Below are 25,301 nucleotides of genomic sequence, written 5' to 3' on the forward strand. Positions count from 1 at the left end.
TTCTTTCGCTTTGTCTTTTCTTCTTTCTTAACTGGTAGAAACAAATTGGAATGAAATAGAGAGACTCAAGTAAGCACCCTTTTGTCTTCCTGCTTGCAGTCATGAGACGATCTAGGTTGTTCTAACACTTTAATTTATTCTTTCCTGTACTTAATTCTCCTCATAGTCACACAACCACTTGGCGTTGTGTATATCAGTAACAAAAACAGATGTCAGCAAAAAGAGAGCTGGTCACTTCTCACGTCAATTTCTGGAAAGGGCGTCCTCTGTGAATATGGAGCCAGTATTTATGGAACCCCTTTCACGAGCCAAGAAAAGCTGGTTCTCTAGATATTCTCTAGTCATGACCGACATCAAGGAGCTTCCTTTGCACAAGGAGGACAGGATAATAATAAATGAATGGAACTATGTTGCTGCTGCTGTGAAAAGCCAGTCACCACTACTTGAAGAGGACCTACTGTGTGCCAGGCACTGTTTTATGCCCTTTACGTGCATTAACTCTTAATCCTCATACCAATCAATCCTCTGAGGCAGACTCTATTACTGTATCCATTTTACAGATGAAGATCTGGAAGCACAGAGATGCCATGCCACTTGCCCAAGGTCACACAGGAACAGGGATACACCTATGTGGTCTCATTTTAGGGCCCAGGCTCCCGACCACTAACCTCCGCTATCTTTCTGTCTATTCTGAAAACAATAAGAGTGACAACTCCAAGCTGCTTCAAGGGGAGCAAAGGATGTGAACTGGGCTTTGAAAGTTGAGAAGAAGTTGGGGGTACGGATAGGAGGGAAGATTGGAGAAGGGGAGTTGGGCGCCACAGCAGAAAGTGCAAGGTCAGTGAAAAAGGTAGAGATTGGGTTAACCAGTCGGGAGGAGAGGGTCGAGGACAAAAGCCTGGGGACACAGACTGGAATTGGATGGTCGGGAGACAGATAGCTTATCAGTCTGGGTTCTGGAGTCGGTATCAGCTGAGTTGAAATCTTGATTTCCCACTTTCGGGCTGAGAAGTATGGAGTAACTTATCAAGCCTGAGCCTCAGTTTCCTCACTTCTAAAGCAGGGAGAGTGATAAGGCACCTCTCTGGGTCACTGGGAGGATTAAATATAATGTGTACAATACTTAGCACAAGGCCTGGCATAGCAAACAGCCAGTAAATACTAGCTACTGTTATTGTATTCTCTTTTGATTGTACTGTGTCTTAAAAATCAGGCTCATTAAGTCTGATTTTGCTCCAAAGCTTTTTCACAGAAACTGCTGCATCATGCATTATGGAAGAGGGATTTATTTAGTCAATGCCTTTGACGCCTTCTTCAGGGACTGCACTCAGCTAGCTCTTAGCAAGTCTTACCCCTCACACACATCCCCAACTTGGCATTGAATCTGGCCTTGCACCTAGTTGGTGCTCAATAAATTTGTCGTGGTTCATGGTCGAATAAAACCGAGAGACTCCCAAATCGTCTGCTTCACTCCAACACCATGGTTAGGAGGGACGTTGACACAGATCTGAGGTACATGAGCCCCACGTCTTGTCAGCTGGTTCTAATCAAGACTGGAAACTGTTTTTCTTACTTCTTGTTTTATTTCTTTCCCCAGTTATACATAACACGTTTAATAGCCCAGGCAGAGCAATACTTGATAATGACTCCATGGAATTTAAGAAAAGTACAAACTGTTTATTGCGGTAACCTCAGTTTGGAGTTGAAAATAGTAAAGTATCAAAAAAAAAAAAAAAATCTCACAAGGCACCAAACTCACAAACAAAGGAGAGGGAAAAAGGGCCTGTGGAATAAAATGGTTGAGGGAAAAGCTCAAAATTGAGAGTTCATTGCCCAGCTTGTGAAGATTGTTGGCATTCTTTACAGAGAGAGAACCGGGCTTTTTCTCGTTGAAGAAATGAGGGGGTAAAAGAAAAGCCAGTAAAATAGTGATGAAATTACTTACGTGCATGGCTAGAATGCTCCTGGGGACTAACTCTCTGTATTGTCTAATGGTAAAGTGCCATGTTTTTATTCTCATGAGATCATCAAAGGTGAACTCCAAGATCAGTCTGCCTTCTGTACATACCTAGAAGCGACAAACATCACACTCATTGGCTGTGCACCTTGTGAATGCCACATTTTTGTAACTCACACGTCAGCTACTCAGCGGTGTCTCCCTGACTGTCCTTGGGCAGCACTGTATCTTAGCAAGGATGTGACACAAGTGCCTTATCCACAGCACAGTGAGGCAAGCGTGAGCCCTAGAATCCGTGGGTCCCGAAGACGGCACAGTTGCTCGCTAGCCATGATTTACTAGTAACTTTACTGGTTGCCACGAAACTCTATGAGCCTCTGTTTCTTCATTTGCACATAGGGGACCAAAACCCACATTATTGTAATATTATGTCAAAAGTGTGTACCTGCGAAAATAATACCCTCCCCACCTCCTTTTACTTCTGTTGTCATCATCTTTCTACCATCAGAGCTTGAAATCTTGTTCTAATCGTGGTTGCCCTACTCTGGGAGGAAGTATCTGCTAAAATTATTTATGCTTACGTGTGACTTGCTACAAGGTTACCCAATCAGAGGAAGTTTTCATTTTTAGAGACAAATTCCAGGCATGTTTAGAGTGTATTCCTTCAATCACATGCTATGAATAGTGACAAATTTTGCTTGCATAGAGGCATGCTCTCTTTCGAGGAAAAATATATATTATTAATGAAACATAGAATTTGTGAGGCTCTCTTGGGGCCTCTGGCTGGCTCAGTTGGTGGAGTGCGTGACTCTTGATCTTGGGGTCATCGGTTTGAACCCCATGCTGGGTGTAGAGATTACTTAAAAATAAAATCTTAAAAAAAAAGAATTTGTGAGGCTCTCTTCTGTGATGCAGTGATCTTTGACAGGGTAGTCATTTTTTGTCTTCTTTTGATATTCAGATCAGTTTTAGCATGTAGTTCCTATTTTATTTACCTATTTTGTTTCACCGTTAATGACTTTGAAATAGAAAATACTAGGTAGTCAGACACCATTGATCCCACTGATCCAACTTCAGCTAAAAAATAGTGGCAGTGTATGTGTTCAGTTTACATAATTACAACTGCTTATTCAGTTCGTCTTTGCTTTAGAGCAGGTGGAGGCTTTGATATCAAAGTCCTAGATTCACATCCCAACTCTACTTTGTACTTGTTTTGGAACTCTGAGACAACTGAATACATCCCCCGCGTTCCAGTTTCCTCCTCCGTGAAATGACAATAATACTAACCTTACTTCGGGTTGCTGGGGAAATGTATGATGATACTGTGTGTGTCGATTGCCCAGTATTATACTTGGCACACAGGAGGATGATAGCAAATGATAGCTCTAAAGATAAAAGAAACACAACCAAAGAACCCTGGACTGGTGGTTGTCATAAAGTGCTCTCTGAGACCTAGGGATCCATGGAGGCGTCTCAGGGGCTCTGCTGGGAAGAGTTCGGCCTCCTTCTAGACCATGTGATCTCCACCCATTTTTTCAATTCAACCAGAACAGCTTCAGTTCTACTGTTTCAATATATTGGACTTCTGCTCAAGCTTTTTTGGAGAAAGCTTTCCTATGCTAAGAACAAACATATAAAACTTCGGAAGCCACTGCACTACACAATTTTTAAAAATCATAAATAACAATTCATTCAACAAGGGGCATGCTCCTTCTGAAAACTATAGTCCCTGAAGATAATTAGCAATTTACCTAACTTTTTATGAGATGTTAACAATCATTTCTCCCTTTGGGAATCTAATACGAAAGGCCGCCATTCATTGAGTTCCAACTATGTCCTAGGCACTGGGTTAGGTGCTTTCTATTTACTCTAATTTAAGGTAATTTTTTTTTTTTAACGAACTAACAACCACTACAAAGAGAATTAGTAACATGTGTTGATAGGGCACTACTTAAGAAAGATGCTATTGCCATGTGCCATTTTCATTTTTTCAAAAGTCTCAGGACAGTGGGATGATTATTGATGATGTGGGTGAAGACCTCTGAGATGCTACTAGCAGAATCTGCGGGCAATTTCTGGCATTTAAGGCACTTTGCCCCAAAACTGCTCGAAAGAATGGTCTTCAGGGCTTCCTTCTGACATCTTAGCCATGATAGTTGTGCACTCTGAAACGGGAAGACTTTCATGTCCCCAAACCACTCCTCTAGAACACCCTTAGCACTGGAATTAATTCACCAAGGGTTGCATGGAGATTAAGTTACACAATTCCCCCTGGGGTGTTAGTAGGACAGAAGCCACCTGCATTGAAAGCTTTCACAAAAGGGAGGTGACCGCAGCCAGCCCGTGACAGTTGAAATATCCTGACAGTAGAGGACAGGGATATTTGGATGCTACACCTTTTTAAAGAAAGGGTATTGTTAGGTGTTTAAACAAATATTAGCCCAGTTAAATCTCATGCTTTTTTTTTATTATTATCTAATCTATTTGTTTTGTGTTTATTAACCACAAACTCAGGGCAGACGTAGGTTCTGGCTTACTTCTACTGGAACAGAATTTCATAATGAGAAGGTATGGATGTAGTCCTTCTAATGAATTACTCAATTGTAGCATCTGTAAGGTCAAGTAAAATTGTGTTCTCTGTTTACTGCGACATAGCAAACCAGTTGAGGACCCTTATTGCTATCAAACCGTCCTGGGTCTACAAAAGGGGAAACTGTAATAAGCCTTGGGCTCCTCCTTTGTCAGCCAAAGCCAAGAAATCAGCTTTCTCCCAAGCAGGTCACGTGCAAGAGAGGAATCCTTGAAAGTGAATCCACGTTGACTGTTTTGGGTGTTTTCCTGAAGGAAAATTCAGTGACTTCCTTGAATGGAAGAATGGAGAAGAATTTGGTCACTGTTGGTCTCCCCCAAGTAGTGATACCATGGCCTTCTCCCAAGCCCTATTCAGCCTCACTGCCTCCTGCCCCCACCATGGCAGTTAAAGGCTTTGTGATTTATTTCATATGCAACAATCAGCAAATGGAATAAAGGCACCTAAGGGGGGGGTAATATATATATATATATATATATATATATATATATATTCCTTGTTTGGAATGGTAAAAAACAGACATAGCTTTTAAAGGGGAATTAATATTTTCTCTTTCCAGAAAAATTCTGTGCATTGCTCTTAATCAATACAATTAACGTAGCTTTTATCTAAAGTTGGCCTTTTTTTTAAAGCTGCCTTTCACTTGGAATCCAAAATCAAAAGGGTCCCCAATTAAGAAAACATTTTCTGTTGTGCTGAATTCATGTTACCGTACTGTGAGCTCTGACATTTTGTTTCTGTGGTAACCAAAATCAGCTGATTAGTTGGCATGGCAACAGAAAAGATGTAATCCCAGCAGACACGCTCTAATCAATGCCCCCAGCACAGATGGTCTCCGGAGGATCAACAAGAAAGAGGCTGGCAGGCATTCAGCGGATCACGTGCTAGCTTGAGACTAGGCCAGGAACAAGAGAACTAAAAAAGAACATTTCTCAAACTAACCGGTAGCTTTTTAACCCTTTTCTTTCTCTGGCTAATTGCGAAGCAATGTTGACCATGCCACTGCACAATACAGTGACTTTCATAGAGCTGTTACGAAAAGAAAATGTGCTTTTCAGGTAGAAGTGTTTACTTAATTTTCTCAGTCTTTATGCATGAAATACTGCTTTCAAATTAACAAGCGCACAAAGCTCATTGTATTTTATGTAGAGATACTGTATCTGTAAATGCATATTGAAATGCATATATATACATATATTAGGGCAATATGATCGTTGATATTATAATAATTTGATTGGAGTTGGGCTAAGAGTAGAAACGTATAAATCCTGGAGGATGATGTTGTAGACAGGCTAAGATAAGAATGATGTCAAAGACATGAATGAGTGTTCATCTCGGAAAAGTGTCTGGGGCATTTCTATGGTACTTTTCTATAGTGATAAATAATTGCATAATAAATAATTGAGACCAGAGAAAGCATAAAGCTGTATTTACAGAGTGATAAGGGTGTTCAGTCCTGGCTGTGATTATTATTTCAGTTTGTAAAATCTAAAAGTAACCAGATGTGTACCCCAAAGAGGGCTCCTCTCGGCATCTGCCGGCATCCACACCCTCAAATATAATTCAAGGGTCTTTGATTCTGAAAACCTTGGTGATTGCCCTTCAGATTATTGAGCCTTGTTTTCAATTTGACTCAAAATTGAATACAGAAAAGAAAGGCTTCGTAATGTGTGTCTTAAAACTCTAATTCCATATTTATCCATAATCTATAATGTTCCTAGGATCAGGAAATTGCAAAATGCACACTATACTCCTGGGTAATATTAAATATTACTGTTGATTAGGACTGCAGCTGATTTTTGATTCACCAGTTGACCAAATTTTCATAAAAGCAACTCGGAACCACTGGGTCAAACGCTATTGGGGGAATTAGAGTATATTGATAGTCTAAATTAGAACAATGTGATACTGCCTGTACTTAATGTGCTAAATAATTCCATGTACAGCAGCCTCCCCTTTAAAAATAGAGCATCGGCTTCCAGGCTATATTTTTCTTTGTGGTACTGAAAGGTCATTAGCTCACTGTTTCATACTAAATAGTCATATTTTATTACGTGAAGATGGCTTATTTTTAATTAACATAAGAACAAAAGAAAAACTGGAAGGATTCCTTGGGTAGTATAACGATCACCAAGGAGCAAAAAAAAAAAAAAAAAAAAAAAGGAATGCTTTAGAATTTTCTAAAAATAAATGTGCATAATTAGCATCTGGACTAAGTCCACATAGCTAAGCTACATTTCCCAGAAAGTGGTATTTTTCATCATGGTATGGAAATATTCATTACAAGAGTTGGGAACGTATTGCCGTGGAGGAGAGGGAGTGGTGATCTAAATAACTGAAGCTTGGGGCCGAAAGAACTGAGTTCAAGAGGATGCTCCCACCGTCTTTCTGGTGACTACCTCGGATGCCTGAACAAACCACTCGGCCAGCTGAGAGGGGTGCATCCGCAGATGAGGAAGAGTCAAGAATCAACAGAAGAAAACTTTAGCTTCTTGATTTGAATGAAAAAAAAAAAAAAAGAGCACTTTATTATTGATTCATCAGAAGAATGGGATTTTTTTTCAAATTTAAAACCAGTCCTGACTGTATGGCACTTTAACCTCAGAGCAACTGACTATGCTCATTTATGAGATAGCTTTGGCCTGAAAAGAAAGACATTGGAAAAATATAAATGATAGGGCTGCCTTTTATTATATATTTTACATGCATATAAAATGTTACATGTTTTATTTTAAAGTTATTTATTATAATAAAATTATTATAAAATATTATATTATTTTACTTCCATAAACTATTTTATGTGTTATGAAAGGGCTACCACAAAATGCATTTTTACTTTCCATGGCTGTAGGCTTTGGAAGTAGCTTCTTCATTATAGCTGTTTTATTTAATTCTCATGGATTTCTTTTTTCCCTTAAAGCATAAGAAATTGGTGTGTTTTTCTTGATTACCTAAATATAATGCTAAGTCTAGACAAAAACTAAACGAACAAACAAATAAAACCATAATGAGCTAGCAGAGAAAGCTTTTCTCTGTGGGGCTTTGACTTTGCAACATTCGAAATAGGTTGTATTATCCATCTAACATACAAGATTATGGAAATATTTTACATCTCCAAAATGAAGTGAGGCATGGGCAGATTAAACCATCGCCCAGGTGATCATTCCTTTCCACATATCAAAACTCTCTTCCCAGAATACAGTGGGAATGTACTTTGTCCCTGATCAGCAACCTTCCTTTCTGCTCAACCGTTAAAAAGGAAGAAAGAGAAAAACCCAACTCTTATCCTGCATTTAAAAATGTCTATTGACAAAATCAAGATACCATAAGATCAATGACATTTGATGACTTGCTTTGCATTTTAGAACTATTTTCTTTGCCCTTGTGTGTGTGTGTGTGTGTGTGTGTGTGTGTGTGTGTTTTAACATCATTGTGAGCACCAGAAAGATTAAACTGTACCAACAAGATCAATGGATACTTTACATGATAAACATTTTATTTCTATTCGTTCAGCAAAATTGAGCACAGGTAACAAACACATCTTCAGTTTGGTAATTTGGGCTTTTTGCAATTAACCCTGATAATTCAACTTCTGAACTATAAAGAGAGGATCATCGTGTGTGTTTTCAACTAAAAGAGATAGGTGCTATCATTAATATTACAAATTAGTTCAAATTGAGTCTTTGTGAAAATGCAATGAACTAGTGTTCATTAAAACAAATTTCGGTTTGTCAGAATATCTAGCTAAATATTTGTTCTGAGGAATGTTTCTACTTGGGAGAGGACATAAAGGGATTGTCTGTAGTGTTCCAGAAAGGTCTTTGCCCAGGGGGACGTCCCATCTGTCAATTGTCTGTGGATAGGAAGGGGTCATAGGTGTAGAACGTATAGAAGCCAGGTTGATTTTCTATCTCTTCTCTTTCATTTTACATCCTTCAAGGTCCTTGAATTCTGCCTCAAAGAATGTGTCACTTCCTCCTCCCTCCACAACCCTTCCCCTGTGTTCCTATTCTCTCACAACCAGCCTTTGGCTCTACTGTGCTCACTTGCTCACTGACCAACCAGAACTTCCTAGAATTTGGGGAAACAACCTTTAAACTCTGAATTCCCTAGTTTCATTTATGTTTTTATGTTCCCTAGAGATTACAACTAGTTCAGTTGTAGTCAGTTGACTTTTTCCCTGTTTGTTAACATTTGAATTTAGCTTAAAAAGTGTTTCATTTCAGAAACAAAACACAAATACTGACCACACAACAATGGGGAAATGTTATTTTAGCTGTAGAAAATTCTTTGTGTTATGGTCAAAATTCTAATTTAGCAACTTGGGTTTGACAGACCAGCCAATGCTCTCTCCCTCTTAGTTCCGAGGCTCTGTCATATTTGACTTTCAGGTGCTCTGTACCACCTGCACATATCTTAGAAGAGTGTTCACCAAGAGTCTAGCCATGCCACAAACAAAAGAGATGATCTCATAGTGCTGAAAGCGTCTGAGATGTGAGAAATCAGCTCAAAGTTCCAGAAGAAAACCACAATCATTATCCTTCAATACACCCACAGAGAAACAAGCCATGTTGCTGAGGGTGTCCTGTACCTTGGTAAACATGGGCTTCCCATGCTGGGTGACCATAGCACACTGGTCGCAGTCCACTGTGATGGATGAGTTGTGGTATGACTCTTTCGAGTGTTTGAGGATGTAATACAGGTCAGTCACCCCTCCTTCAAACACAGTGCTAAAGTAACGAGGGATAAGCGTCCTGCCGATAGCTGGGAGAGAAACACAGAGAAATAAACCATTAACACAAATATCCAATGGTCCCACGCACCCCACATCGTTGCCAGACCTCCAACGGGTACGAATCATTTCAGGAAACCAATCATACCAGGAGACAAATGTCTTTCTTTTATAAACAGCCATGACCCTTCTGGGTTACAGTTAGTAAAACAACATCTCCAACTATTCAGGGAATATTTGTACGTCCATCTCTTCAGATGTTGTGTCCACCGAAAGTTGATCATGTAAGGGTTGATACTTTAAAACTAAGGGGAACAGAATCATTGACTCCTTTGGATCTCATAAGTATCCTCTAAGTGGACATATTTTCTTTTTTTTTAAGTTTATTTTATTATTTGTTTTTGAGAGAAGGAGAGAGACAGAAAGAGAATCCCAAGCAGGATCTGTGCTACTAGCACAGAGCCCAATGCAGGGCTCGAACCCACAAACTGAGATCATAACCTGAGCTGAAATCCGGAGTTGGAGGCTTCACTGACTGAGCCACTCAGGTACCCCAAGTGAAAAAAAACAACAAAAAAACCCACATTCAATTGACTTGGAATTTTCAATGAGCTGTTTATAGAGCAGTCATCTAATCATATTTGATTCATAATAATGTAAATTTTAATAATGTAATGCTTTTTAGTGTGCAAAGTATTTTGGGGTGTTATTTCATTGGATCTTAAGAACAACCTCAAGACAGTAAGGAACTGGAACTCAAAAGGATTATTATGCAAAAAACCAAAAAGGTTATTAGGACTGTATCAGAGTCACATGACTTATAAGTAGATAATTGGGGTCTCTAACTCCAAATCTGCAAACATTTGCTCTTTCCAATACCTTGTCTCCAAATGCTTTAATGAATGGAAATCTTTAAAATGCGATCAGGATCAGAATATACGGAGAGGTCCATACCTATGTAAATACTGATTATTCTATCTGCTTCTGGAGCTGGATAAGATTTCTTTCTAGAACAAAAGACCAATTTTAAGAGAACCTGATACCTTCTACTTGGTCTAAATTGGTCTCTTTGATTGTATGTGTCCTGCCTGTCCTGCCCCATTTTAGTTTGAACGATTGGTAAGTAGCTGGGACTCTCTGATATATGAAGCCTAGAAACACCTAACAAGCCCTTGCTTTAGCAGAGATTTTAAATCCTCTTATGCTGAAAATCCCAACTCATAATATCAGGAATTTTGCCTATGTGCAGATTTTAAGGCAAAGTACTAAAGCACTCTCAAGCGATCCAAGGTTTTTAATAAATCTCTTACATTCACTGTGTAATGCCTTCTGAAAGACAAAAATAATATTGAAGGTAAATAAATTACCAAAGAGAGCTTCAGTACGAAAGATCATGCAGTCTTCACTTGAATGTTTTAAAATGTTTAATTTCATTTTCAAAGAATCAATATGAATCCATTCCATATGTATCTATATCTCTTTTGTACATGGATTTGGAAAGAAAAAAAAAACTGTAAAAAGAATATCCTGCCAAACTGTGCTCTGAAGTAATCTCTAAAGAATCCTGCTGTGGATGACTAGTCTCTGAATAATTTATATAGTTGTTATTGCTTCATATTTATTGCAGTAAAATCAATCAACAAGTGTGTGCTAAATATTCCGGGATTTTTGGCAATTCCATTCTAAATAATCCTTACACATACATTTTCCAAATACTGCTTAATCCCTAACAGCGCATGTTCATTTGCTAAATATAAAATTCAAACAAGAGTGATTTGAGTCCATTCATGTCTTTAAACATATGCACAGCTGATACCATAAAGAAAACTCTGTTAATGCAAAAAGCCTTATTGTACTTCGCTAAACAGATAAAATTAAGTTAATGCATTTCAAATATTCCAACCTAAAACGAATTTCCATAAAACAGCTCTAGTAATCTGACATTTTGGGATCGGTACTGTGGAGAATAAATACAAACCATAAAAATGTAGATGCAGAGTGAAAATATTTCACTACAATATCAAAGGAATTGTCACACGAAAAAGGTTCCTGCACATAAACACCACCGGAGTAGCCACATTATAGTTTATTCATTATGGATCCTGCACCATTTAATTCCTTTGTAGTAATCTCTGTGATATACTATCATCATTTTCATTCACAGAAAAAAAAAAATTGAGCCGGGAAAAAGTTTGTGACTTCTTAACTTTAAACCTAAATTTGAATTACCTCTCCAATTCCAGAATACGTACGAACTATATAGTAAATATACTTAGAGGCAATGGAGCTTTGCTTTATTTAACATTTTCTGGCACTCTCGGAACTGACTGTTAAGGACACCTGAGGTTTGTGTCCGGTCTCTTTTCTTTGTGGGACGGCCCCTACAATTTCCCCCATGGTCTTGTTTGGACCGTCGCTCACAAAGCTCTATCATCCACCGTGGTAGACTTCTACAGGTGGCCCCGATGAACCATGACAACGACATTTACATCTTTGTGGATGCAGTCTCCTCTCCTTACATCTGGACTGGATTCTGTGATCCACTTTAGTCAGCAGACTGTGGCACAAATAACCTTGTTTCAGTTTGGGGCTGAATCTTACCAAGGCTTTAGAAGCTTCCACTTTGTGCGTGGGTGGGAAGTCAGTGGCTATGTACAAAGTTTACTCTAAGACAGCCATACTTTGAGAAGCCCAACCATTTGGAACAGTCACATGAAGAACCGAGTCTTCCAGCCGACACCCCCAGCTGAGCTCCCAGCAAACAGCCAGCACCGACCTGCATGAGGGAGGCTATCCTGGAAGTGAATCCTAGAGCTCCAATTAGCCGCCTCGAGCTGGTGTCACATAGAGCGGACAGGAGCTGTCCTCCATATGTTTTGCCCAAATCGCAGAATCATGAGTAAATAAAATACATGGTTGTACTTTTCGCCAATAAATGTTTCATGTAACAGTGGATAATCTTAACACCCTTTCAACTAACTTCCTAGGCTACAATGATGAGCAAATCAGAATCCTTTTCTGAAAGATAGAGAGGGCAGTCTTGCTCCTAAAAATGTGAATTATAGAAATGCAGAAGCTTGCATGGAGAGGAAAGCGGATTAGAGAGACAGAGAGTCTTTGTAGACTGACCCGGGACCTCATTATAGTTCGGAGTGAAAGCCAGCCCCGTCCCTGGGAGGTCCCGCTTCTGTGAGATCTGCACCCTGCTTCTTCTGCTAATGTCAGTTTGTGTTTGCTTTTTGTCATTTATAAACAGAGGAATCCTCATAAATGCTGTCCTACTCTAGCATGGATAGGGTAACGAACACTAATGTGAAAATAGAAAGGAAGTGAATGAGAAAAATGAACTACGAGAGGGAGCGGAGTCTTTTTGTGCAACATCTTGTGTTAGTAGCTGATGAGGATACACAAGCTGTGTCAGACACCGTATTCGTTTTTCTATTGCTGCGTAACAAATCACTGTACACTCAGTGGTGTAAACTCTCTCTATGGATTATCTCATCGTTCCTGATATTCTGACCTGGGTCTTGCTGGGCTAAAATCAGGGTGTCAGTAGAGTTGTGTTTCTTCCTAGAGGTCTGGGAAAGAATCTGTTCTTGCTTTTTCCCGCATCTAGTGGCTACCTGCTTTCCTTGGCTACATCCCCTTCCTACATCATCCAAGCCAGCAATAGTGGTTTGAGTCTTCCTTGCCTGCCTCCCCCTTCTACTTTTGAGGATCCTTGTGATTGCATGGGACCCACCCAAATAATCCAGGATAATCTACCATCACAAAGCGACATATTCTCAGGTACCAGGGATTAGAACCGGACATCTTTGGGTGCCATTGTTCTACAGAGGCTATCTTTGTTAAAGAGTTTTTGTTGTACAAGAGAGTACACTACAAAATATCACGCACACACACACACACACACACACGACAAGCAATATATAGATAATGTGCAGTGAATGGGACAAATAACCAGAAAAAAACCACTTGTGCTTAAGGAAATCACTCTACAACTCATTCATAGATTTCTTTTATAAATATTCACTGAGCCCATAGTAGGTGTAAGGTTCCTTGGTAGGCACTGGACACACAAAAAGAGATTTTTGTCCTTGTCCTTCAAACTCAGTTGTAGCCAGAAAGTTAACAAATATGTAAGTATTTATAATACAATGTGATAATAGATTAAAAAAATGGACTTGTGATTTTGAACTCTTTGCCAATTTCTTCTGAATCCTGATTTCAATGTACAATTTTATTATATCTGAAGCACTGAAAAGATGAAAATGTCCTTTTAATTTAGTAAATCGTGCAACCACACTGCACACCCTCATATAAATTGCTTTAAATCAGTGAACATTTCAGGGTCAAATTTGGTGGTCTCCTAACTCCTCAGGTACACCAATTCTGAATCTATTTAAGTTTTATACTGTCATGTTCATATGCTTCTCTTACACTTTACATTTATATTTTAATCCTTGGAATTAAAAATCATTTCAATAATGATACACCTAAATCTACATTGTGCTCCCATGAAAAGGATGGCATCTTTCAAACATTCTTGAATAGATAGTAAGACTATAGTAGATTCTAAAAGAAATTCCATTTTTCTTATACCTTTAGGTCAAAGTTCCAGAAGCTGGGAAGGGGAAGTGAACATGATAGCACAGGGAGCTTTTCTGTGGGTGAAATACAGGGAGATGGAATACAGTATGTATTATTTATCTATGTACTTATGAAAGACAAGAAAATGACAGATTAAATTATTCAGGAGCCTGAAATGTGTATAATGTCTAAATAACACTCTACATTGTAGGTAAACATTTAGAAATAGCTAAAAATATACTCCTAGGTAATTTAGATGCTGAGCTCTGAATTCCAGTTCCTTGGGAGGTTTTTGTTGTCGTTCTGTTTTGTTCCCAACCATTGACTCCCACTCTCCAGAAGTTCTTGCCATTGGAGTTGGGAGGCTGACGGCGTTGTGGAGCATTATCTAGCTCCCATCTTTTCTTGTAGGTGTTACTTATAGGACGATATCTACACCTGTAGATATTAGCGATTTTTTCCCCATTTAGAAACCAAATGGTACACACTGGGAACTATTAATCACTGAGAAGCTATAAACTACCGTGCGTCTGTTGTTTTGAGCATTCCATCTCTGTTAATCATAAGGAAATACTTTTTAAAACTCAAGCATGTGTGTAAGTAGTTCACATGAAAGAAATTCTGAGTAGAAAATAATTGTATGGGAAAATGTTCGAACTAGCAATCAAAATACAAAATAAGGTAATAACGACAAAAACATAAACCTGGTGAGGCTGTGGTAAAACAGACATACTCAAACACTTCTGGGCGAATCAACGTAGCAATTACTCCTCATCTTGAGAATCTCTAGTTCTCTAATAGCTTATTAGGTGTAAATACTCTTGCCAAACTGCAGTTCTAACGTGCAGCTCTTAAGTGCTCTGAAGTTCTCCAAGTCCTCTGAGAAAATACTGTCTAATGTTATGACTTTTTGCTTTGGGGTGATGATTTACTATTCTAAATGCCTATATTTTCTAACTTTCAAAGACAATTCACTTCAAAAAAAAATGAAAAGGGTTGAGAACCCTAATTAAAATGTGGAATAAAAGGATATATGAGTATTAGTACCACTTAACACTTGGCAATTACTTAACTAATGATTTTTCTCCTGGCTGGAAAGAGAAAACCATATAACCACATATTTGTGTTTTCAATGAGGCAAAATTAATTATAATAAAATCAGCAATTACTACAGTTTAAAAAAAACTCTTTTTTTGGTAAAATGATAAGGACACATTGGTTGTCTGAATCTGGGTAGTTTTATACAGTTGTTCTAAGGCTGTAGTACCTCAGAAATCCACATCAAAATTCTACTACTGAGATAAATAATAAACACAAAGATTCATTCAACTTAAACTTATCAGTATTCAGAAATAAGTGAATGCATTATTCTAACATGTAAATGGAGATCCTCTTCTTAGCGAAATAAACAATACTGGTGATTTCGTCCATGGTAAATAACATAAATAGCCAAAACAAAGGACATAACATATGCTTGAAATTAAAGGGGGGTGATAGAGGTTCAAAGCAAATTCCTTTGTCTTGAAAGGAAAGCAGGTCAAACTAACTTTACTTTCATAAATTGGCATTTGGAATCTTTTATTAGCATATCTTTTAATTCCAACACTTTTACTTCTTTTCTCAATCACACCAATTTGATTTAAATATCTTCTTTCTGATTACCTCTCTTACTATTCCAAAGATTCATTCATTTAATATATGCTTATGAAGCACCAATTACGGGCCAGACATTGTTCTCGGTGCTGGACATAAACAGCAGAAAAGTGGAGAGGTAGATGAACTTGGTGGAGAAGGAGGGCAAGCTGGTTTAGACTGGATGGCCTAGAAGGCGGCAGTGAGAAGGTGATAACGGAGCTGATTCCTGATTGCACAGGGCCATAAGATCTGGGAATGAAGAGGTCCAGGCCCCGGCAGCGGCAAGGGCAAAAGCCCCAGGACAGGAATGAGTTTGGGTTCAATGAGCTTGGTGTACCACAGTATCGGAAAGAAGGCAGCTTGGCAGGTGCACAGTCGAGGAGAATGAGATGAGCTCAGAAAAAAAGAGGCGGGACCAGATTATGTGGGGCTATCTAGATCATGGCAAATGGCTTGCAATGTATTCTTAGTGCAAAGAGACCTCACTGGAAAAATTTAGCCAAGGATAAGATCTGATGAACATACTCTATTCTTCTTACATGCGTTATTCATCTGCCAACAAAATCCCAAAACTCCACAAAAAATATTTGATCCTCCCAGAAATCTAATAGGCATTTTTTGTTCCATTTTCTACTCACGAAACAGTTAATAACTCGACTAAGGCTTTACCCACACCACCTTGCGTTAGTTGCTGGAGAGACAATGATGACCACAGTAGATCCCATCTTGATCTTAGGGAGCTTCTGATCAAGCAATTCTTAAAGCTATTAACTCACTAATTAAGGACAAGTGAGATATGTGTCATGCTCTCTCTTGTTCTGCACTGTTTATCCCATACTTGACACACAATTAGGATCTATCACATATCTGCTGAATGAGTTGATGCGATCCACGAATGGATTTATGGGTTTCAAGTTGTAGAAACTCACATGTGAGTCTGCCTCACTTCATCTCATTTAATTCAACAAACACTCTGGCATATTCAGGTAATACTGGTTTCTGATTCTGTTAGCTATATCACGGGGTATTTCTCTCAGATGTGTGCCTTTCATTGTGGGCAAAATTCTTTTACCCCTTTATCCAAGGTACTGACAATAACATAGTGCAGAATGGTTCACAGCCATGGCTGGACTTCCTACCATGAGCCAATATCCTTTGGGTATGAATTCAAAATCCTTTACTGACTCACAGAATAAGGCCATGCTCTAGTTACTGATGCCTTAGGGACCTGGTGCAGGGTCATTAAGGTGTTAGAGAAAGACCTACGCTACAGGATGAATTGATATCAATTAGGCATAGGGGGCCAAGGGAACAGCATGTGTTAGGGAGCACGGTGCATTTCCCATGATTTGGGCTGCTGCCTAGACCAGACATTATATATTTATACCTTAGAGGGTCTTGTCTGGATGAACTACTCTATTACATAGATTTGTCTCACTAACTTCCTGTGACAATACCTTATTCTATTACTTATCCAAAGTTTATCATGCAGTTTACATCTGATAGATTTGTTTCTGCCCTCTGCATTATTTTTATTTCAACACTTTCATAACTATGTTCTCTTCTTCAAGATGAGCCTTATGATAATTTTGAAAACTTCCTTTCTCCTCCCACCCAAAGTTGGAAGGAGGTTAATTTAAATTAAATTTATTTTACTAAGAAAGATTGACATCTCTAAAATAACCAGTCTTCCCATACAGGAACATGAAATGCTTATCCATTTGTATAAATCCGTACTGCTATCACAAAATGATTCTGTTGTTTTTCTGTAGTTTTTTAATATATAAATAGCTAAGATTTCTTGTTAAGAGAGTTGTTAAATATTTTAGTTATGTTGATGGTTAATACAGTTCTTTCATTATATTTCTATTTGGAACACAAGACACCTAATTGAATGCTCTTATCAATTTTAATAGGTTTTTCGAAGATATGTTTTGAGTTTTCTAGGTGAAGAAATTGATCATTCCCAAATATTGATGGTTTGGTTCCTTTCTTTCTTTCCAGTATATTTATAGAATTACTTCCTCATCTTATTGCAATGTTTAGAAGAGAACTTCTAGGAAAATATATTAAATAATGAGGGAAGTAATAGGCTTTCTTTCTTTTTTTCCCCTGAATTTTTCAGGGAGTGCCTCTAGGATTAGGGGAAGTGCTGTATGTTGATCTGAAATCAGATCATATTACTTATAATGGGAAGAAAATCAAATTATTCTTCTAATTTTTGTTTTAATGATTTTCTTCTTTTTTTATACTGATGGATGTTTAATTTGATCAAATGACTTCTTGGTTACTATTGAATTGGTTGTCTAATTTACCTTAGAAAGCTATCTATTAAGATATTTTCAAATATTGAATAATGTTTTTACTCAGGATCAACCTTGCTGTCTCGTGCACACACACACACACACACACACACACACACACATTTTTGTGCAAATTTTTGCATAAATTCAACTTACAATTCACTGATTCCTTTAACAAATATCCAGGCAAGTGGTGCCTTATTTAAGGCACTATCCTACGTACTAGATTAGAATGTTAGAGCCAGAAAAGATCTCAAGTTTAGTTCAGTGATTCCCAGTAGCATTTTCTAATTCTAATGGACTTCTGGAGATTTTATTTTTATTTTTTAAAATGCTTTTTTAAATTTTACTTTTGAGAGAGAGAGACCGAGACAGAGCACAAGCAGGGGAGGCGCAGAGAGAGAGAGAGGAAGACACGGAATCCGAAGCAGGCTGCAGCCTCTGAGCTGTCAGCACAGAGCCTGATGCAGGGCTTGAACTCATGAACTGCAAGATCATGACCTGAGCTAAAGTTGGATGCTTAACCGACTGAGCCACCCAGGTACCCCAAGGGCTTCTGGAGATTTTAAAATGTACCCCTAGATAGTTCCAAGTTTCCAAAATGCCATTAAAACAAAGACTATGTTTAGCATGTTTCTCTGATTTGAGTAGGAATGAACTCAAATTATGGCGATACTGATTAGCTCCTGATGAGTGATTATGAACAGTGCTTAACACATGTGGAAAAAACACCATACAAAATACTAATAATTATTTAATAAATGGAATTATGTTATCCATGATTATATTCCACACCATCATTTTACTACAGAAGAACGTAACAGCTGGAGAAGTAAAACTGCATAGCTACCTGGAACCAATGTGGGATAAAGTAGAATGCTTGTTGTTTTTAATCAACCAGAATTGGTTTATTTCTATACCTAAATTTGATTTTTATTAATTTTTACTAAATCACTGTTTACTAGATCTGATTTCTTTTTGTAAGCATAGAGCCAGACCTCACTTTCTAACTCAAAAATATATTTCACCTTGCCAGCTGGGTGCTGCCGCATCATGGAGCTGTCACCAGTGTCCACTGGGCATTTCCATTGGTTTCATTTTTTTCCACCAAGTAGACATCCAGAAGAAAAATTCAACTTCCAGACATGGCAAGTAAAATCCTGCTGTGTAACTGGCACACTGTTCCCCACCTCTGGTGACCAAATCCTGCAGACCTGCAACGATTCCATGGACCCTCGTGGATGGAAGAGCCAGGAGATGGGAGGAGTAAGGATCCCTGAATTGCTAAGGACCAGCTGCCACATATTGGGAAAACCCACCTGAACTTTGGAGCAAAAAAGGCTTTTCTATTGCGTTAAGCCACTGAAATTTCAAGATATGTTTGTCTAAGCAGCTAGGGTTAACTAATACAATTACTATAGCTCTAATGTTTCCGTGACCCTTGATGGACCTTCGTATCCATCAAGGCGAGTGACTTCACCCCTCCCTTTGTTATCAGTATGTTAGGTAGCCTTCTAGATTTTTAAATTATACATTTATCGCCATATATATGTCCCCATAGAAGACACATATCATTTTGTGTGGGTACTTTTTGTCTTGGTTTACGTAGAAGTTATCATAATAAATGTATCTACGTGGAACTTGTCTTGTTTTACTCAACAATATATTTTTGAGCTCTAAGGCTAATTCATTAATTTTAAACACTGCATCATATTCCAGAGTGTAGCTATTTCACACGTCATTTAGACACTCTCATGTGGAGGGATGTAGGGATTGTTTTTTAATTCTTTCCGATGGGGTAGACACTGAAAGAGGAAAAAAAATACATCTATTTAAATTTAACTAGTTACCAGTAATCACCCTTCCCAGTGCTGTGACAAATTTACTCCTTACTAGTCCTGATAGTAGGAGTACGTGTTTCACTCACAACTTCACCAGCACTGAATATTGTCAAGGTGTACATTTTTTTTGCCATTCAGATCACAAAGTGTGTCCCTTACACAGGGACGGTGGCAGTCGTCTAGTCCTCAAAGCTTTCTCTACATGTAGATGATGAAATTAAGTAGTTACTCCAGCTCAGGTGGTTATTGCTGTGAATGAATCATCCACATTTAATGTTTTCAGATGATTTGCAGGATGTTTTGTTTTTTTTTTTAATTTTTCACACCAAACCCATTCACTTGGCTCAAGGGAAAAAAAGGCCCCAGGAAAAGAAGTGAGAAAATGGCATTCCTTGTTTTTTCAAAGGTGCCAAACTTCAAGAATTCTTACGAAATTATTTCAATATGATTTATTGGGCCATCTCAAACTCAAACCCATGGGGACACCACAAGTCATTCAATTTTATGTTTTAATATCAGCACAATTCAATGGGGTTAGAGAAATGTTGCCAGAGAAACAGACAAATGTGTGTGATTCCAAACTTAATAGAAAGCAGGGCTTGGCAACCTTCAGCAATGAATGCCAAGAGACGATTTCCTCCCAGTAGAGAGGTGCAGACTTGGGTAGAAGGGGCCTTCCCTCCAGGCTGGATATTATACAAGACATTCCCTCTACGGTGTTAAGTGGTCACTAAAATAGAAGCTAATAAAATTTGACCTTTTAAAGTGGATTTTGAAGTCAAAGGAAAGGTTTGTAGAATTAAAATAACAAAGGCGCTGTTTCCGCCCACCTTTCTATTGACTCCGATGCAGTCCCATCCATTTCTAGAGTTTCCTTGCCGAGCTCCTCCCAAGTTTTGCCCCAGAAGCATCCTCTGCCTCAGGGTCCTAGATCCTCCTCTTTTGCTTCATCCCAGGTGTGAAGCATCCTTATACCTGTCTACAGCACCACAACCTCTGGTTGAGCAAGATTACAAACTTGGAAAAGCTGCAGTGAAACTTCCGGATGCACATACCGCCTGGGCCGTTTAGTCATTAGGTGGACGCGGACAGATGACTTATGCTTTTGACACACCCAGTGTCTTCCTTGGTCAAACAGGAATAGAATACTCACTAATTCGGCGAGCAGCTACAGGTATTAATAACATCACTGCACGTGTAAAGAGCTGAGTACGGCATCCCACTCCGCTAAGCATGAGTCAAAGTCATTACCCCCTGAACACTCGTCTCCGCACAGTCCGTGAGACTTACCTTACTGCACTGTAATCGCCATTTTATTGTCTTTCCTTCAGTGACTGTAGTTCCCCGAAGGCAGGGAACATTCCCTGATCATTTCAGGACCACGGCACATTCACGATGTAAACAGCTACTTAAGAGATATTTGGCACAGGGATGAACGCGGACTTGGCATGTCTATTGAGACAGTCAGCCAAGCTCAAGCTGGTTATGCGCACATGCAGGTTCCTGACACAGAGGCGAAGCCACTACCAGGGTTCGGGCAGAGAATCAAAATCACAGGGAGAAAATAAATTTTTAGGGGCCCGTATCTGGAATTTTCACGTCTGAATGCTCTAGTCGTGATAATTAAGGATTAGAGACTAATCATTTTGAAAGATTCATTTTGGGGATTAAGGGTAATTTTGAATTTTGCAGGTAAGAAAAACATCCCATGTGAGGAGACTCCTTAGTTACAATGGGCTTCTCTCTTATTTTATTTTTGTACAATTCATACACATTTGAAGTTCATAAAAAAAAAAAAAGATGCTTCTTTAAAAAGAAAACACAAGAGGGGCATCTGGGTGGCTCGGTCAGTGAAGCAGCCAACTCTTGTTTTCTGGTCAGGTCATGATCTCATGGTCTGTGAGTTCGAGCCCCGTGTCGGGGTCTGCACTCACTGCATGGAGACTGCTTCAGGTCCTCTGTCTCCCTCTTTCTGACCCTCTCCTTCTTGCACTTTCTCTCTCTCTCTCAAAAATAAGTAAATGTTAAAAAAAAAGAATTAAAAAAGAAAAAGAAAACAAAAGAAAAAAGAGAGAGAAAGAAACAGAAACAGAAAGAGAGAGAGGAAGAAAGAAAAAAGAGACAGAGGAAGAAAAGAAAGAAAGAAAGAAAGAAAGAAAGAAAGAAAGAAGAACAAAAACGAAAGAAAGAGAGAAAGAAAGAAATCCTCCATTTGCACGCCAAGTCAGCATTCCAGGGGCACTTTACAGGGAAGTAAAAATCCTTGGAAACGAGAAGTAGTCAAGGAGGGTCAGCTTCGCATTCCACACAAGTCCACTGGGGGCTGTGCCTCTGACCCTTAGATTGTGTCTACAAGAAAAGGAACAACCATTCTGACAGTGAATTGAATGTTGCAGAGTCTTTCTGACAGCAGGACGTAAGGGCCAAAACGCACCCACCCAAGTCTGATAAAACCGCATGGGCGCCAGCTGTTGGAGTCTCACACGCCGTGTGCACACTTTCAGAAAGACTGGAGGATTCGGGCCAGAGGAGGAAGCCTCTGGGCACTCCGTGGGTTCCGCAACGGGTCTGGTTTGTCCGAGCCTTGGTACCAGCGAAGTTACCAGGGCTCGCACCCACCTGTAACGTTCCTCGTGGGCCAAACAGCATGAAGAACTCCCATCACAAGCCACCACTCCATGACAGTCCCTTCCCTGAAACTGGCCTGTTCCTCTCCAGTGAGGGGACTGTGGTCCCATTCCCCGATACGAAATGACACTCATGCCCTCTGTCTGCACTCCATTGCCTTTGGGAGGAGAGGTAATTCTCTCTTTACGCGATGGATCACGCGCGCCCGAAGCAGGGCCCCTGCATCTCAGTGTGCAGGGCTCTGGCTTCTCGCTGGCTCCCACCTTCCTCCTCTGTCACTATTAAGAACTGATTAAAAAAAAAAACTCCAGGGACCCTTCTGGCCCTGCTCCTCCCAGTCCTCACCAGTCCTGATCTCCTCCCTGGAGAGGGCGGCAGGGTCAGAGTGTGGAACTAGAGCCCCCCTGCCTGGACTTGAATCCCAGCTCTACCCCAAAGCAGCTGCGTGACTTTGGGCAAGTTACTTAATGACTCTGTTCTCAGGTCTCTCATCTGTCAAAGGGGGACAAGAACAGTGCCAGCCTCCCAGGGGTGTCATACAGAGCACTTAGAAACATCTACAAAATACTCTCTTTCCAGCCTGACTCTATCCCCCCTACCCTAATTAATTTTTCTTCATAACGTTCATCACTACTCACACAAGGTTATTTTGTTATGTTACCTCCTCCTTCGCAAGAATATAAGCTCAAAGAAGGGATGAATTGTACCTGTTTGCATCTGGCTACATTCTCAGCACGGAAAGCAACGTGGACCACATAGTAGGCACTTCGCAAATATTTATTGACTGGCTGGACTATGTACGCCACTGAGAGCCGTCGTTTTATTATATTATCCTCATTATTATTGTTACTACCAGCTTGCCATGAGAATTAAATAGCATGGAGAATACCTGAGTATTGTGTGTGTGTCTGTGCTCAACATACAGTGAAAAAAAGTCTAGAAAGAGAGGAAGAAAGGTTGGGAGACGGAAAGCGAGAATGGACGGAAGGAAAGAAGGGTAGGCATGTTCCCACACAGTCGTGCAGAAGAACCAACCCCGTGTGTGGGAGGCGCTGAGGGAAGACGGTGGTCAGTCCTAGGAAGCGGGAGCCACGTAAATGCTTGGCCAGGCTCCCGTGGGGGAGTGAAGCTTGGGAATCAGGAAGACGAGGCCACCAGAAAGTTTGGTGGGGGGACCAGACTTTCTGGTGGCCTCGTCTTCCTGACTAGGGCTAGGAAATTTCCCAGGGCTAGGAAATCAGGGAGACAGACCTCGCTGCCTGCTCAAGTGAAAGGTCCCCAGACTTTCCTGTCAAGTCAGCTGGCTCTGCTCTCTTCCACTCTCTTACGAGGTGGCTAGAGAGAAATCAGCCTGGCGCTGTGCAAAAAAACACGGGCTCTGGAAAAAGACAAACGGGACCGAATCCCACTTCGGTTGCTACAGGGAGCCATGGTTGAGGATAGTTGACAAAAATGAATCCACTCGTCCTTTTTATCTGCAACCTCCCACCTACAGCCCCATATAAATATACATGTAGCATGTACCTAGCTGGCTGGTCACACGCTAGTTCCGTGGGTATGATTTTGTTTCTAGATGACCTTGATGATTCACTGACACAGAAAAAGTACATTGAGTGTCTAGCCAAGCTCCCAGGGCACAGCCGTGTTCAACAGATCTTACCAGCTAGGGAGGCACAGTTAGGGCCTTTGCATACAGCAAGTATTCAATAACTGCTCACTGAAGAGGAGAGGAAGGTTAAAATACAGACACAACATCAAGGATCATATAAATCTTGTCTACATCCCGCCATCTACACATAAAAAAAAGGAATTCTAAGCGTTTTCCAAAAGGAATTTGCAAGATGCTTGTTAGAAGATTTACAGATGTCAGCACACGGTCCCCACATCATGCTTTCTCCCTTTTCTTGCAAACCCAGGACTAATTTCATTGACTCATCCACAGTTCCTGACTTGTCCAAGATTCTAAAGACTTAAAACAGCAGGGCAGGTTAACCTAGGTGCATTTCTCCTGCCTTTCTCTTATTATTTTCTCAAACCTTTGGAGTTTGTACGTGTTCTTTTTGTTTGCGTTTGAATGACTTCTAGTATGTCCCTTGCTACTAGAACATGTCTTCAAAAATTTTCCCCCTCCATCTCACCCTCCCTCCGTCCCCTCCCCCTTCTCTTTTCCTTACCCCCAAGGCTTTTGTTGTCAGAAATTCACCCCCTCCTCAGAGGGAACATTTTAGCAGCATGGGTTTATGGCTACCGTAAAGAAGAAAGTTTGAAAGGCAAAGCCGGAGACGTGATCCCCAGCTTTATAACAAACTCCTGTCAAAACATAACAAACCACAGCCTGACATGAGCCGCAGTAACAGAATGCAAGACCATAAAGATGATGGAGATCAGACGGGACAGGCACTTTATAGAAACAAACACCTTCCTTGCAAACAGATAGAGCGAGCCTAGCACTGAAAACCCTTTCTGAGGAAAAAAAAAATGGTCGGAAGAAATAAGGACAAAAACATAAAATTCAAATGACAACTCAGCCCAAGGAGATAAACCCAAGGCAGACAAAGAATCCAATTTTACTAAATCAAGCCGACATCGCCTCCTGACTTTAATTGACCTCAGTAAGCTGGATCCTGAACAAACATAAAATTAAGAAGCGGGTAGAAATCCAGTGGAGAAATGGACCATCAGTTTGGAGGTGTTTGAAATTTCACTCTCTCAGGATATTCTTGGTTCTGTATAGGAGATGTGACATCATCCATTGCATTGGTGGTCGCCATAGTGCTTGGAATGAGGTCAGAGATTCAGTGCCTAAGAGCACCACACAGAAGCTTCCAGATCTGAGGTCTGGATTCTGCAAACTGCCCAAACAACAGTTGAGGTTTCGATGGTGTTGTCACTATTGGAAAGAAGTAAGCGCAAGAAGAGGACATGAAACAAATGTATGTAGCTTATCAGGATGCCAAGGAAAACCTGGTCTTCTATTACGTTGGAAACATTACAAATGGAGGCAGCAGCACACTGGTCTCTACTT

The 25,301-nt window shown here is 39.9% G+C and overlaps 1 protein-coding gene across 1 annotated transcript in view; it reads right to left on the reverse strand.

The window, feature by feature from the left end:
• The window catches only part of LDB2 (LIM domain binding 2), a 102,551-nt gene that overhangs the window by 76,375 nt on the left and 875 nt on the right, over positions 1–25,301 (reverse strand). The window contains exons 2-3 of the mRNA XM_047091364.1: positions 9,139–9,311; positions 1,946–2,068 (exon numbers count right to left, since the gene is read on the reverse strand). Of these exons, the coding sequence (XP_046947320.1) occupies positions 1,946–2,068; positions 9,139–9,311 (296 nt within the window). The remainder of the gene's footprint in view (positions 1–1,945; positions 2,069–9,138; positions 9,312–25,301) is intronic.

The sequence above is a fragment of the Lynx rufus genome, unplaced genomic scaffold, assembly GCF_022079265.1.
Source record: "Lynx rufus isolate CCGP_SWC_20201006 ecotype Redwood Valley unplaced genomic scaffold, mLynRuf1.p SCAF_3, whole genome shotgun sequence".
In the NCBI taxonomy this organism is placed as follows: domain Eukaryota; kingdom Metazoa; phylum Chordata; class Mammalia; order Carnivora; family Felidae; genus Lynx; species Lynx rufus.